Source organism: Erinaceus europaeus, chromosome 10, assembly GCF_950295315.1.
Source record: "Erinaceus europaeus chromosome 10, mEriEur2.1, whole genome shotgun sequence".
NCBI lineage: Eukaryota > Metazoa > Chordata > Mammalia > Eulipotyphla > Erinaceidae > Erinaceus > Erinaceus europaeus.
The window spans coordinates 17,205,181-17,220,836 of NC_080171.1; the positions used below are offsets into that span (position 1 = coordinate 17,205,181).

The 15,656-nt window shown below is 49.6% G+C and overlaps 2 protein-coding genes and 1 pseudogene across 2 annotated transcripts; all 3 read right to left on the reverse strand.

Moving 5' to 3' along the window:
• LOC103114432 (olfactory receptor 13C7-like) overlaps nt 1-4,530 on the reverse strand; it is a 33,598-nt pseudogene extending 29,068 nt beyond the window's left edge.
• A 2,444-nt stretch (nt 4,531-6,974) lies between these two features.
• SPAAR (small regulatory polypeptide of amino acid response) lies at nt 6,975-10,345 on the reverse strand. The gene is made up of 2 exons (XM_060199193.1): nt 10,102-10,345; nt 6,975-8,808 (listed from the first exon to the last, which is right to left on the reverse strand). The coding sequence occupies exon 2, from the start codon at nt 8,564-8,566 to the stop codon at nt 8,339-8,341; it is 228 nt and encodes a 75-aa protein (XP_060055176.1). The 5' UTR covers nt 8,567-8,808; nt 10,102-10,345; the 3' UTR covers nt 6,975-8,338.
• A 2,962-nt stretch (nt 10,346-13,307) lies between these two features.
• On the reverse strand, nt 13,308-14,335 carry HRCT1 (histidine rich carboxyl terminus 1). Its single transcript, XM_007522885.3, has one exon. It carries the CDS (start codon nt 14,145-14,147, stop codon nt 13,812-13,814), a length of 336 nt encoding a protein of 111 aa, XP_007522947.2. The 5' UTR covers nt 14,148-14,335; the 3' UTR covers nt 13,308-13,811.
• Nucleotides 14,336-15,656: the final 1,321 nt, after the last annotated feature.

The window sequence follows — 15,656 nt, forward strand, 5'->3', positions numbered from 1 at the left end:
TGATAACAATTCTTTCAAACTCTTTACTCACTCCTATGATTATTTCCTTAACTGGTGTTTGGATGTTGACCTCATTATTTTGTGCTTCAACCTTGGTGGGGCTTTTAGCTGGACTCTTGTCCTGGTTCATTTCTCCAATATTTCTTCTTCTTGGTTTAACCATTTTATATATTATGTTATGAGGTCCCTCTTTCAGTATTTTTCAAATTACTGATCATTCTAGCCTGGATTGACTTGTGTCTAAGTAATGTAATTAAAGGGTTCACTGTTGTGGAAATTGACAGTTGTTTCAAGATTATTTTAATCCCTAAGTTGGAGCACACTGGCTTAAAAGCCTCTTTTGTTCTTTTTCTTCCCTATAGGCTATGGGAGCCTGAGGGCTCTTAAACTATAAGTAGGCTTCTTAGCTTAATCACTGACTCCTGACCAAGAGATAAACAGGGTGGGGCAGAGATAATCCAGTGGTTATGCAAAGAGACTCTCACAACCCCACCACTAGGCCATGGAGTTGTAGATCTTCTCCTGACTTTCCTCATTGGTTCTCTGTCCCCTGGTGTCAGCACAGGGCCTCCCCCACCCCTACCCCACTGCTCCAGATTCTGAGGGAAGTAGCAGTAGAGACTCACAATTTCATTTGGTGAATCTTAGGGGAGTCCTCTCCTCCCTTCAGCCATCTTTTTGTTGGTGAAACAGACTGGAGGTGGTATCTCAACTTTTAAACTGCTGGACTGTTATCAGCCACTTAATCTCTCCTAGGCTCCTCTCTGTTCATGAGCCACACGTGTTTGCACACACCAGTGATTTGGTGGGTTCCTAAAGTTGTTCTAGTCCTATCTTGTTGCGGTCCTTGATGGTGTCCTTTGGTATTCCTAGTTTACCCACTCTAGTCCAATTTTTATTTTATTTTACTTTTATGAGAAAGATAGAGACCAAGAACCATGCTACCACCCATCAAGTACCACTTGTTCTGTCTTCTTTGTGTCCTCATGTAGTTTTTTTTTTTTTCCCACATCCAGGCTTATCGCTGGGGCTTGGCGCTGCACAATGATCCACAGGTGCTGTGGTCATTATTTTCTTTTCTTTTTTTTTTGAGAGAACAGAGAGAAATTAAGAGGTGAGGGGAAGACAGAGAGGGAGAGAGAAAGATCGACACCTGCTTCACTGCTTCACTGCTTGTGAAGTGACCCCTTTGCAAGTGGGGGGCCAGTAGCTTGAACGGGGATCCTTGTGCAGGTCCTTGTGCTTCAAACTATGTGTGTCTAACCTGGTGTGCCAATGCCCGCCCCCCTGCTTTCATGTAATGTTGAGGAAACCTGAGGCCTCACACATGCAAGGGAGGTCGTCTACTGCCGAACCTCTTCCTCATCCTTAGAGACTTGGCTCTTCATAACTTTATGTTTAAAAGAATACTACCGAGCAAGCTGAACATTTGTTTGCATAGTTGTCCGTGTTTCTTCTTCTTTTTTAAATCATATTATTGGGTTTAATTGTTTACAATACAGTTGTTGACACATGAATACAGTCTCTCATCTCCCCATGGTAGGTAACTGCTAAACACTCTCTCCTCCAACTTGGCCCATTTCCACCACTATGCATTACAGCCCAATAGCCCCTCCACCCCCTCCCTTCCCCTTTTGCTCTAGAGTCCTTTGTGGGGCTGTTTCTGTAAGATAAACTTGGCATTATTAGACAAAAAAGGACAAATACCTGATGATCTCACTCATATATGGGACTTAAGAAAAGAAAAAAAAGGAAGGTGAAATACAAGGTGAAACTTTAATTAACTATGACCTGTTGTAGCAGATCCCAAGGCTCCAAAGAGAAGAGACAGGGTGGGGTTAGAAGGGGACTGGAAACCCAGTGTCTTGTGGGGGAGGAAGATGGCGAGTTGGTAAAGGATAAAGCATGCTGACTTGTCACAGGGATATTGGAAAGTCACTTATGACAACAGTCTTGAAAATCAACATTTCCCCAGCCCAGTGATCTAAAAATAAAAAATATATCAGAGATGGCCATCAAACAATACCTGGCCCAGGATCTAGCCTTTGTCATGATGATATTCCTTCCTGAGAAATGTCTTCTTCATTTCTAAGGAAGCCTAGCCCATCGGTGCTTCAGCTCTTGTCCTTGTGTACTTTCAAGTGCTGCCTGACTCTCTTCCTGGGCGTCCAGGAATGGGACTAACCTGAGAAGCAAACTCTGGTTAATGTTCACTCAAGTTTTGCTGCACACTGATTGTTAAGCGAATAATAGTTTTCTGTTATAACAAATGACAAAAAACTTCACAGTTTTAGACAACACAGTTATGATGGGGAGGGGGGAGGCTGCACAGTAGTGAGGTGAGACCAGGGGGACCAGTCACAGGGACAAGGGCACTGGAGGCAGATGTTCCACAGGCAGAAACAATGTACTAGATGGGGGAAAGCTGTGGCTACCCCAGAGCCAGGCCCCAGGCAGGACTGAGTCACTCTGCCCCTCAGAAATGCACATCTGAATACATATGTTCACAGGTGTTGCTCTGTGACTCAAAAGTGCACAGAGGATCTCTGGCACACCCCAACCCTGGCTTCTTCCTAAAGTAAGCCACAGGCAGCCAGGAAAGAGTCTCTCTGGAGATGATATGAAGTGCCAAGGAGCTCATCCTAGCCATGGCCCCTACAAGGGGAGGTCTTGCCAAGTCCTCAGTCATATCTGAGCCAAAGACATAGGATCAGGGTCTGCAAGCTGACTCAGGAATTCAAGGGCAGTAGGTAGGGCAGGCATCTCCCTCAGACCAGGCTGGGTCCCAGGTCACTCCTCTGCTCTCCCCAACACACCCAACTCAAGCCATGCTCTCGCCACTCCTCAGCCTTGCTCAGCTCAGCCATATGAACTAGGCAGGTGTGTGTGTGTGTGTGTGTGTGTGTGTGTGTGTGTGTGTGTGTGTGTGTGTGTGTGTGTGTGAGAGAGAGAGAGAGAGAGAGAGAAAGAGAGAGAGAGAGGTAGAGAGAGAGAGAGAGAACACTCGTGCACTCTTATGACGTTGTATCAGTCTTTTTGAGTGTCATGTCCTGAGGGAAGGGGACCTGGAGAGGTACAATGAACCTTTTCTCCTTCTTGGAACAAGTGGTTTCCTTTAAGGAAGGTACTTTTCCGGAAAACATGTTATTTCAGTGCCTCCTGTTTTCAGAATCCAGCCTGTTCCAGAACCACCAGTCTGCTTTCAGGGCCTGGAATGTGGAGAGGCAACAGACAGGAGGGCCCCTCCAGACAGCTAGTTTCCAGACTCTTTCCCTCTAGACCCAGCAGGATGGGATTCTCATCCTGCCCCCACCCCACTCCACGCACACCCAGTAAAATCAGGGGAACCCAATCCTTGTAAGTTGTTGGCAGGAACAGAACTGGACTTTTCCCTCTGCCAAGCCAGGCTGGGAAACACACCACCCTTTGCCTTGGGGTGGAGCTGGAAAGGAACTCCTAGGAGGCCAAGGGCAGCAAGGTCTGTGTGTGGACAGGCACAGCCTGTACCTCTGCAGATGCACAGTTCTAGGGGGCCTTGGGAGGGCCAAGATGAGACCACAGGTTTGCCTATTAGAGATGGGTGGGCCACATGGTGGCCAGAAAAATAGCTCACTTGGATAGTGCACCTGCTTTGCCATGTGTGCCACCCAGGTTCAAGCCTGGCTTGCACCACACTGGAAGAGGCTTTGGTGCTGTGGTGCCACTCCCTCATTCTCTGCCTCTGTGCCTCACTCTTTCTGAAAAAGTAAACCCAGAATGGTGAATCCTCCTGGGATGACAGGAAGAGAGAGAGAAATAGAAAGATAAAGAAAGAAAAAAAAGAAAGGAAGGAAGGAAGGAAGGGAGGGAGGGAGAAAGAAAGAAAGAGAAAGGAAGAAAGAAAGAGAGAGAGAGAGAAAGGAAGAAAGAAAGAAAGAAAGAAAGGAAGGAAGGAAGGGAGGGAGGGAGAAAAAAAGAAAGAAAGAGAAAGGAAGAAAGAAAGAGAGAGAGAGAGAAAGGAAGAAAGAAAGAAAGAAAGAAAGAGAAAGGAAGAAAGAAAGAAAGAAAGAAAGAAAGAAAGAAAGAAAGGAAGGAAGGAAGGAAGAGTCTGGGTGGTGGTGTACGTGCTTGAGCATACACATTAGAGGCACAAGGACCCAGATTCAAGCAAGGGGAAATCTTCACTAGTGGTGAAGCAATCCTGCAGGTGTCTCTCTTCCTTTCTATCTCCCCTTCCTCTATGTCTCTATTCAATTGATAAAATATATTTTAAGAAAATAAAGGAAGAAAAGAAAGGGAAGGGAAGAAGGGAGAGGGAGGGAGAGAGGAAGGAAGGAAGGAAGGAAGGAAGGAAGGAAGGAAGGAAGGAAGGAAGGAAGGAAGGGGAAATACCTCGAGAGTTACTAGGACCTCACTTGGGCAAGTGAGCTGAGCCAGCATGGCCGATGATGACAATGATGATGACCAAGTTATTCGTGAGGTTGAGGAGATCCACGGACATTTGCCCAGGACGTGGACAAGCTGCTGAAAGCACCAATTCCCATTCCACATATCCGCTGCATGGTGGTATCCAGTGCAGGAATGGAGCAACCCATTGATGCTTTTACCTGGAGGGGTGGCTGCAGGAGTCTGTTTGCCACTGACCAAGCTTTAATTCCGGAAATGGAGCGGATGAGCCAAGCCCTGCTGTTGGAGGAAAACAGTTGAGAATTTCTGGTTTTGGTTGACCACATGTACAGAATAAGACAAAGGGTGGTCCTCCACATGGCATCATGGTATCTGGAACTCGTGATCCCGCTGAAAAGATGAGCCAACTTGAAGAATTTCTCAAGATCGATGAATCTGGTTACCATACCAAATAGCTGCAGAAGTTTTATTAAGAACTTTAAAAAAATAGATGAGTGATTTAATAATAATTAACAAGATTGTAAGGTAACAGGGGTACAATTCTATACAGTTTCCATCACCAGAGTTTTGTATCCCATCCCCTCCATTGGAAGCTTTCCTATCCTTTAACCTTATGGGAGCATGGACCCAGGATCATTATGGGGTGCAGAAGGTAGAAGGTTTGGCTTCTGTAATTGCTTCTTTGCTGGACAAGGATATTAGCAGGTCAATTCATACCCCCATCCTGTCAGGACCATTTTAAGGGCTTTTGCTACTAAAGCTTAAGAGGAAAATGTTTAAACCTCTAAATGCCCCCCCCCCATATTATGGTTGGGTAGCGATTTAATTACTGAATATTTGGATTCAAATGTTTGTGGTACTTCTTCTAGCAAGTAGTAGTATAATGAATAAATGTAGTAGTGCTGTGTAGTATAAATGAATGTGCTGTGTAGTATAAATGAATGTTCACTTAAAATCAAGCAACTTAATAAGAGATTAACTAAATAAAATAAAGACAGGCAGGGAAAAAGAAAGGAAGAGAGGCAGAAAAAAGAAAGAGAAGAAGAGAGAAAAATGGGAGAGAAGGAAGAAAGGAGAATGGATAGAAGGAAGGGAGGAAGGAAAGACAGAAGGAAGGTGAGAAAAAGAGGAAGAGAGGGAGGGAGGGAAGGAAGGAGGGAGGGAAATAGGTCAAGGTGACAATGAGTGAGGGTGAAGCTTTTGTTCAAGGAAACTCTGAGCAATTCATATGCCTGGGTGTGCTGTCCCCCCCCCCTTCCCTTGAAACATGTACCTTTAAACGTGTGGTCCACACATAGAGGGGGAGGACAGACCACCCTCCCTAGTCCCTGCCTGCAGGGCATTAACACAAAGCAGTACACAGTGGAGACCTCAGCTGTAAGGTGGAGGCGATGGAGCTGCTGTGAGCCCCAACGACATATGAAAGCACAGAGCCCGATGCCTGATGAAGTCCAAGGCATAACACAGAATTAGTGGAGAGGAAGAAACAGTGAGAAACTGAAAGGCCTGGGTGGAGTATGGGTCTGCCCCAGACCCCCAGGGGTACCCGGAACCATCTTCCTCATCGTTGCCAAACTTCTGGCTTCGCTGGCCTCCTAGTGGCAGCCCCAGTCTCTGTCCTTGCTGCCTCATTCTACTGGGGACAGAGGGGCTTCCCACTGGGCTTGTAATTCAGCCCCTCCCTCTCTTCACATTCAAAGAGCAGAATGCCAGCACATTCAGCATACAACAAACTTCTAGTCTCGAGGGCCAGGCAGTGGTGCCCCCAGTTACGCGGACATATCAACACCTAGTTTCGCACACACTACAGTATACACACCTACAAGAATTCACACACCGCACAACAAACACACCCAGACACAGTGTACAATACACAACATGCCCCCCACACACAACACACCTGTACACTCACCCACCACTTAGCATATATGTCCACACAGGACACACACAGCCCTGCAGTCCACTCAGTCCTTCTCTGTTGTGAAATCCTTCCCTGAGGTCTCTTCTCTGAGTTCGATTTCACCAGTCTCCCTGCCACTTTCCAACACTTGACCAGCTCTCTCTGAGACCCAATCTCTTCCTTGCAATACTAACTCATCCAGTTAGATCTGAATGTCCAACAGACAATACTGATTCAGTGTATGTCCCAAATATTGCAAAAAAAAAAAAAAAACCCGTATTTATACTAAGACAATTGTCACCTATCTGACACTGAAATCAATGGGACCTTCCTGTGTTTTTATTTACTAAAGGTGACAGTCTTACTACCCATCTTCTTGCCTCACATGCTCTTTCTCCTCCTCAGCCACTAGCTTTTGTCAGCCTACTCCAGGCTACTGGCCCCTGACAGCCTTCGTTTCTCAAACTTCTTCCTCTCCTGGGGCAGCTGCTCCACTTCCTCAGTTCTCCTTCCACAAAGGGCTGGCCATCCCCTGGGTCTTCAAGGACTTTCTCTCCAGGTCCTGCAAGAGCCACCACTCTCTCCCTGTATCAGCAGCAGATTGCAGTGTGTGTGTGTGTGTGTGTGTGTGTGTGTCTGTGTGTCTGTGTGTCTGTGTGTGTGTGTGTGTGTGTACTAGACTGCCCAGCCCAACTAGTCAGGCTACCACTTTTTTGCTCCTGGCTGGTCATAGTGGGTGAGGTCAATCTCTCCAATTTATCCAGAACAAGTTGATTAGATGAAGCAAGAAGTGCTTCCCTTGAGGATTGGGCCAGGGCACACCAGTTAAATGCTTTACCATGCTCAAGAAGTGGGGTTCCTCACCTGCAGGGAGGAAAGCTTCACAAATGGTGAAGCAATGCTGCTTCTCTCTCTCCCTCTCCCCCTATGTCCCCTCTTCCCTTTCAGTTCCTCTGTCTCTATAAAAAATTATAAATAAATACATTAATAAGTAAATGTTTGTTAAAGAAGCAAAAAGGGGAACCAGATTATGGGGAATAGTGTGTTGCTAGCACCAAGCCCCAGCGATAGCTCTGGTAGAATTAATTAATTAAAATCACAGAATAAAGTAGGCACAACATTTACCTTGTGGATACAGAGAAAATAGATCTATTAATAAAAACTGAATATTTATTTATGGTGGAAACATACATTTTCTTACATGCTCTCAAAGTAACACAACTTATTTGGAGTTATCTTTTAGCTCACAGTTTTCTATCCTTCTGCTGCCACGCTAGTCACTCACAGACTCCAAGAACAGAAGTGACCTGGTAGGGTTCATTAATAAAGTCTTGTTCGAAGTATATTGAAATAGTTGCTTTTTTCAACTCTTAACTTTTCTTCTGCTTCCTTATGTGGCTTTTCAACCCTGGTTCCTGGGAGACCCATAAAAGGTTGCACACGTTCAATGGCAAAACAAGTCACTTGTCCCCCTTTGAAAGCAGCTTTTTTTTTGGCTTCAGAATCTCAGGGGCTGGTTGCAGGGAATTGTTAGAGGCCAGGTCCCACGGCTGGCTCTGTGCAATGTGCACATTCAAGTAACAAGAGAAACTCCATTGAGGGAACTGGTTAGAAACGATGTGTAAAGCCATTCACCTGAGGGCACTGCTTGCTCTGGTGGCTAGAGTCTCAGCAACATCCTGGAGTGACGTGCAAGAATTCCTTCCAATCTGCTTAGCTTCCCGTGGTCTGTCAGGGTCCACGTCAGTCAGCAGAGCTGGCCCATCCACCAGCCAAGGCCGTGTCCAGCCCCTCACTCTCTAGGCCCATCCTAGACCCCACCCAGCAGGCAGCGTCCAGATCAGCGCTCAGGTGTCAGAAGTAAGTCCCTGCTGGTCCCACCACCTTGATGTCCAGAACTGCAGGTCACATCAAGGGACAAAGGCTTATTAGATACAGGTGAAATAAATAAGGACATTAGAAGTTGAAGGAAAGGGAGGAAAGAGAGGTTTGCTGGGGGTGGGGGTTGTGAGTTGGACCCACTGCAGAGCAAACTTCAGGGTCTGCTGAGCTTCAAGTGAAGGTCCAGAAGTCCCGGGCACCTGCCACCGTCTGTGTATGGTGAGGTGGCCCGGTGAAGAGAGAAGCCTCCTGGTGAAACGTGGCCACTGTGAAACTTCGGCCTGGGCCCCCCTGCAGATCCCGGGTCCTTGAGTCACAGCTGAAGCAGCAGAGGATGCAAGCGATGGCCAGGGTGACCAGAAGCAGCAGCACCACTGCTCCGATCACTGCCGTTTCCATGACCTGCTCAGCAGCCTGGGTACTTCTTGGGGCCTTCACTCCGTATCCAAAGCAGGGGCCTCTTGGTGGTGGCAGGTATCCTTCTGCTCCAGCCGCTGTCTCTAAGAAGATACTGGTCCAAGGTCTCCTCTAGGACACCAGGTCCCCCACATGGCCCTGCTCTGACTTCCGTTGGCCTCTGTGATTGGTTTCTAAGCCTCAGACCAGGCTCCCATGAGCTGTGGCAACTCCACAGGCAGCTTCTGGAAAAGAACCCATGAATTGGATGGAATTTAAAGGAATCATATTAAGTGAAGAAAAAAAAAGTCAGAAGGAAAAGGATGAGGACCAAATGACTTCATTCGCAGGTGAGGCTTAAGAAACAGAGAGGGGACTGGGTGGCGGCACAGCTAGTTGAATGCACATGTTACACTGTGCAAGAACCTGGGTTCAAGCCCTTGGTCCCCACCTGCGGGGAAAAGAAAGCTTTTTTTTTGAGTGGTGAAGCAGTGTTGTAGCTCTCTCTCTCTCTCTCTCTTTCTCTCTCTCTCCTCTTCCCTCTCAATTTCTGGCTGTCTCAATCCAATAAATAAAGATAATTTTAAAAATTAAAATAAAGAAACATAGAAAGGGGAAATATAGGGTGAAGCTGAGTTAGGGTCCACTGCAGCAGAATCAGGGACTACAGGGAGAAAGGGAAGGCTTTGAAAGGGGGCAGTGATCTAGTGTCCTATGGTGGAGGAAGATGACAAGCTAGTGGGAATGTGGAATGCTGACACCTGTCATGGGGAGATAAGGAATTGCATGCACATGTGACAACAGTCCTTTCAGTCATCATTTCCCTGGTGTATTGCATCCAAGTAAAGGACTCTGGGGTGGGGGGCTGGGGAATGTTCAAATCCTGGAACATGATGGCAGAGGAGGGCCTAGGTAAGGGGTTAGAGTGTTATGTGGAAAACTGAGAAGTGTTACACATGTGCAAACTATTGTACCTTACTGTCCACTGTAAACCATTACCCCCCAATAAAGAAAAAAAATAAAAATAAGTCATTTCCTCCAGTGAAATGATAAGATACATAAGTTGAAATGCAATGAAATAAAATAAAATAACTTGTGAATAGTGTCAGCTCAAGACTCCCGGACTAGAAGGAAGGGCAGAAGATTGTGCTCAGAAGGAATCCTGCCAACCCCATTCCTCTGGCCAGGCTAACAAGTTTCAAGGAGTTTGTCTCAGACAAAAGACAACCCCCGCCCCCATCCAGTCCTTGGGTACTTGAATCAGCCTGTCTGCTGCCTCCCATGCCCTGGCCCTGGGTGGGGGGAGGGAGTGGGGGCGCACATGCCCACTCTGAGCTAAGTGGGAAGGAGCACAGTGGGGGCTGGAGAACACTCTTTAGACAGGGCAGGACACTCTCCAGCCCAACACCACAGAACCTCTTCAGTGATATACTGAGGGCCTCCTTGGTCCTGTGGTTCCAGGAGAAGCTGTCCCTCCTCTGCACCCAGCCTCCCTTCAGCCCTCTGGCTGCCTGTCTGCTCACAATCAGGACACTTACCCAGGACTCCCCAGCGAGGCAGCTGACTGTAGGCAGTGCCATCACTTCCTGACGCAGAGTCTGCCCCAGGGGCCAGGCCATGACATGCACATCCCTGGGCGCTGCAGCCTGGGTCCTGCTTGGGACCAGGCACCAAAATATCTTAGCGGCTGGGAGCATTTCCTGAATTCATATTCCTGAGCACCTCGAGCCTTCCTCCAATTGTAAGAGAGAGGTCAGGGTCTGCTATCCTTGGTGACTGCCCTGTTCCCACCCCAGGCCTTTCCTATCCCGCCCCTTCTGGGTTCTCCACTTCACCAGGATAACTGGGATAAAGGGCAACCACTCAGACCTCTTAGCTTCTGCTTCTTTAGGCTTCATTTTTCTGTTTCTGAGATTTAGACCCATGACCCCTTCTTTGACTCCTCCGTAAGTTACGTCTTCTGGCTCATTCTCATCAGAGACAGTGAGTATTTGAGTGGAGGCTGTGTGACATAAGGAGAAGGACCCAGTTGCACAGTAAATACAGACAGACACAGTCTGCTTTGAGGGCTCTTAGCGTCCCGCACACACAGGCAATCTGCAACACGGTCTGTCCCACTGACATCTGAAGTCTGGGAGTCGGGGCGGGGGTGGGGGGACCTCCAGCTCAGTGCCCTTCACCAATCACTGGCCAGGGGCAGCTGCGCTAGCAGAACTCAGATAGATAGAACCCAAGATAGTCACGTAGGCCCCAGTTCAGAAGTGGTTCCCCCAAGGTTCTCTGTTTGTTCTTGCAGGTATTATCTTTTCTTGTTGTGACTTTTGTAATCGTGTGAGTACAGCCCCTACCCATGAGCTCCAATGCAGCAGGGGTCTCCAGATATCTATCATTTGAATACATCCATGTCAGGGCTGGGAAGACAGCATAATGGTTGTGCAAAAAGACATTTAGGCTTGAGGCAACAAAGGGCTCAGGTTCAATCCCCAGCACCACCCACCATAAGCCAGAGATGAGTAGTACTCGGGTTAAAAAAAAAAAAAAACTAGAAAGAGAAAATAAAATATAGATTATGTCCTCTGATAATCCATTGTCATCAACTCATGAAGAAAAAGACCACATCACAGACATGCCACATGAGCGCAAAAAGGGGGATTGGGTGGCGGCACACCTGGTTGAGCACACATGATGAAATGAGCAGGCACCTGGGTTCGAGCCCCCAGTCCCCATGTGCAGGGGGAAAGCTGTGTGAGTGGTGAAGCAGTGTTACAGGTGTCTTTCTGTCTCTCCCTCTCTATCACCCCTTCTCTCTTGATTTTTCTGTCTCTACCCAATAAATAAATAAAGACAAAATTTTTTTAAATGATTTCAAGAAGGGCACTGGCATCCCCTGAGGCACCAGGTCCTGCCTAGGAAAGGCAAGCTCGCAGCTCAGCAGAGAGAGAACCATATGGTTCTAGACCTTCATCTGTAAAACAATCCCCTCCCGCTTTCAGCTCCTCCAGCACTGGGGAGACGAGTGGCTGCACAATCGCACTCAGCAAGGCCTCGGGAGGCTGGGGTTCCTCTCAGCTTTCAGGGCCCCACTCTCCTATTATCCGGACCTCAGTCTCCAGTCATCCAGCATGTGCTTATTCCAGTTCTATTTGTTTTTTTTAAGAGAATATGAGGCTCTGAGCATCCGCCCTGAGTATCCAACCTATGGGCTGGCTCTGTGCTGGGGGAGGCAGGAACCCCTCAGGGAGTTCACAGACCTCTGACGTTGCGAGTCCTGCCTGACATCTGTGGGGAAAGTGTGGTCAAGTGCTCCAACAGGAAGAAGCAGAAAAATAATAAATCAGAACCCCAAGGAGAGAGAGTCACAAATACTTCTTGGGAAAAGATACTAAGTGGGGAAGAGAATTTTAAAGGACTAGTGAGAGGTGCTATGTGCCTAGGATCGAGGAGGCAAGGGGGTGGATGGGAACTGAGGCAGAGGACACCAAACGCCAACCAAGAGGCAGAGGCTCTGTCCCAAAGACAAGGAGGAGTTTCAGCAGATGCCGTGGGTCCCAGTATGCAGGGGCTTCAGGAAGAAACAGGGCTGCCGATAGGAGGACCCAGGGGGCTCTGCAAGGAGTTCAGGCTGCTGTGGTGTGAGCTAGCACAGGATGTGGGGGAAAGGAGGGGGTGGAGGGAGACAGATCTGAAGGATGCTGCAGAAATGGAATCAACAGTCCGTGCTGGCCCGAGACCCATTTCCCCAGCCCAGGAGTCAAGTGTGACCATGAGTGCAAATAGGCCTTCCTCTCCTACTCGCACCCCAACTCCAGCCCTCACAGAGAGTCCACCGGGAAACAGAAGAAAAACAGGATGTTCTGTTCTTGTGAGTCACCAGGCCCTGACTTTCCAGCCCACTCTCCAGCCCTCCCCACCACCCTCCCTGGCCTCCCTCTGCTTCCCTCTCTAGCTCTCACAAGCCCAGGCTGGAGGCCTTGGGACACAGTTCCCTCTCTTCCGCTCTCTGGAAATCCACCAGCTGTCCCTGGGCTGTTCAGGAACCTGCCTCTGGGCTTGGCAGAAAGGGATTTGTGTCATCCCACTTCCCCCACCCCCACCCCCACTACCTCCCAATTCTAATATCACTCTACTGAGGAAATGCTGATTTATAGCACTTGGGGTGTCACAGGGCACATTGGCACATTTCCCCCAAGATCCTTTCAATTTGAGGGAAAAGGAAACCTCCCTCCCAACACACGCCGTACCACATGCGGGCACCAACCCGGGCAGGCTGACAGGAGACTTAACATTGGGCTGGAAAACTACCAAGAAACACTGACTCCAGCAGGGCCCGCTAAGCAGGGCTTCTGCAGGTTCTTGAGCTCTGCCTGGGGCCGTCTGGAAGAGCACTGGAGGCAGAGGCCTGAGGGAGTAGCCTCCTCCCTTCTCTCCAAGTCCTTGGACTGGCCCAGCTCCTTTTGGTATGCACACAGCCCTCTCAAGACATAGCTGCCTGTAAACCCTAAGTCCTCCCTCAGAGCTCAGCCCCATGCCAGTGCCCTTCTTACCTACTGTCCTGGAAGTGCGCAGAGCCCACCCAGGGTCCCCTGCAGCACCGCCAGCCCTCCAGCCAAGGCAGGCACCACCTGCTCCCAGCACTCGCTTCCCCTCGGAGAGGGAGGTCCCAGAGCAGCGCAGACAAGGGCCTGGTGGTTCCCTCCCCCACTCCCACTTGAGTGGAAATCAAGAGCCTCTTCACAAAAGTCTCTTAGTTGTTTAGATTTTCTTGTATTAAGGCACCAGTGAATTGTCTGCGCAGCCTCATGCCGCCTTTTCAGGAGAAAGGCCATTCCCTGGGTCTCTCGCAGCTATAACCCCACTTCCCCACCCACCACCCCACCACCCCACCACCCCACCACCTCACCACCCCCCACCCGGGAGCCAGAGGTGGAGGAAGTCAGAAGACAGCCCAGGGGGCATCTTCTGTGCAGCAGTGCACACCCATGCTGTCACTTCCGGTGCCCAGGAGGCGCTACAGTCACATGGTGGAGTCCATCTTCAAAAACCACCTTTGGCCACAGTCCCTTAGCCTCCTGCAGCGTGCACGGGGATCATCCTGCATGCCCCTCAGTTGTCTGCTTCCTTGGCTAGCTGGACACAGTTTGCAGATGCTGTCCAAGCAAGACCCGGGCACAGTACCGGCGCTCGCCACAGAGAGGCGCCCTTCTGCACCTGGGACATCGGGATCCGCTCATCCTGGTGAGCGCAGGTTTCAGTGGCGCCCTCTGCGGCCATGGTGGTGGCCGTGGTGGTGGCCGTGGTGGTGAGCATGGTGGTGGCCGAGGCCCCCGTGGTGCATGTGAGCCACGTGGCCAGGATGATGGGGATGGTGAAAGTGTCCCAGGCGACCCCGGCCCGGGAAGAGCCAGGGCCGACCCCACCGGACTCGGCGTCTCCTTGCAGCCGCGGCCGGGAGGTTCCTCTCCACATCCTGGTCCTGCGCTTCGTGGTGCAGGCAGGCGACCAGAAGCCACAACAGCAGCACCAGGGCCGCCAAGGCGCCTGCAACCAAGCCGGCGAGGGTCGTGCTCCCCAGGAGGCCCAGCATCTAGGAGCTGGCGGAGCACAGCTCTCAGAGGCTCCCTGCTGCTTCCTCTCCCACAGAGGCCCCTGCACAGCCTTCAGCCCTCACAGGCACTGGACTTTGTCCTCTCAGCTCCCGCTGGCTGGAGAGCAGCCAGGGAATGTGGGCGCAGCCTGTTTGGACTGAAGCTGCGGGCCAAGGGCAAGGCCAAGCCACTGCTCACTCTGAGGAGGCCCCCACAGAAGCCAGCTGGGGGCAGAGGCCCTGATAGGCCAGGGTGGAACAGCCCTGAGGCTAGAGATAAGGCTTCCCAGCACCCTCCTCAGCCTCTCCCTCCCCTCCCGCCTGGGTCTCAGCTCCCTCCTCTTTTAGAGACAGACGGTACATCACAACCCTTAAGAATATGGGCTCAGGGTGCCGGGCTGTGGAACATCTTGTTGTGTACACACATTATGTTACCATGCTCAAGTTCCCCTTCTTTAAAAAAGAAAAACAAAAACAAAAAAAAAAACTTTTTCTCTTTTGTTGTCCTTGTGATTATTACTGTTGTTGGATAGGACAGAGAGAAATGGAGAGAGGAAGGGAAGACAGAGGGTGAGAGAAAGACAGACACCTGCAGACCTGCTTCACTGCCTGTGAAGCGACTCCCCTGCAGGTGGGGAGCCGGGGGCTTATGTGTTTGTCTTATGTGCTTGGCGCCATGTGCGCTTAAGCCACTTGCTACCGCCCAATCCCCCATGTTCCCCTTCTTGTGGAAGGAGAAGCTTCACAGATGGGGAAGTACTGGTCCAGGTGTGTCTCTCTCTCTCTCTCCCTCTCCCTCTCCCTCTCCCTCTCCTTCTCCCTCTCCCTCTCCCTCTCATTCTCTCCCTTTCTTCTCAGTTTCTTTGTAAAAGGAGGGAAAGAAGAGTTAGGAAAGGAGAGAAAGAAAGAAGAAAGGTAAGTAGTTGCAGCCAGAAGTGGTGGGCTGGTCAGGCAAGCACAAAGCCCCAGCAATAACCCCGGTGGCAAAACAGATAAAAAGAAGAAAGATAGAAAGAATGAAGGAAGGAAGAAAGAAATGGATTCTAGAACTATATAACTCACTAGCTCTGTGACTGCACAAATTGCTTAACCCCTCTATTTCCACTTCCTCATATGCAAAATGGCTAAGAGTAACTTCCTGTATAGGGTTTCCTAAGGATTCATGGAGTTAAGGCTCATAAGGCAATTACACCAGCTGCTGACACAGGCTGGCCCTTGGTTTCACTGCAGTGGACCGGGCGACCTGAAGCCCTTGTCATCTGGGAGTCTATAAGTCTGCCACCCAGAATCCTCTGGAATTGAGTTGGCCTCTGTGGAAGGACTTATACCTCACTTCAGGAGCTCAGCTGGAGGATTTTTACCACCCAGTAATGCTGGACAACCGTCTCTGGTCCTACCTCTTGCCAGACCTAGGAGTCAGAAAGGTCTGGGGGTTAGCCAACATTAACAAAAAAGCCCTGAGCTCAGAGACATGAGGTCCCAGGCCCAGTCTCCTGGTTCCCAGTTCAA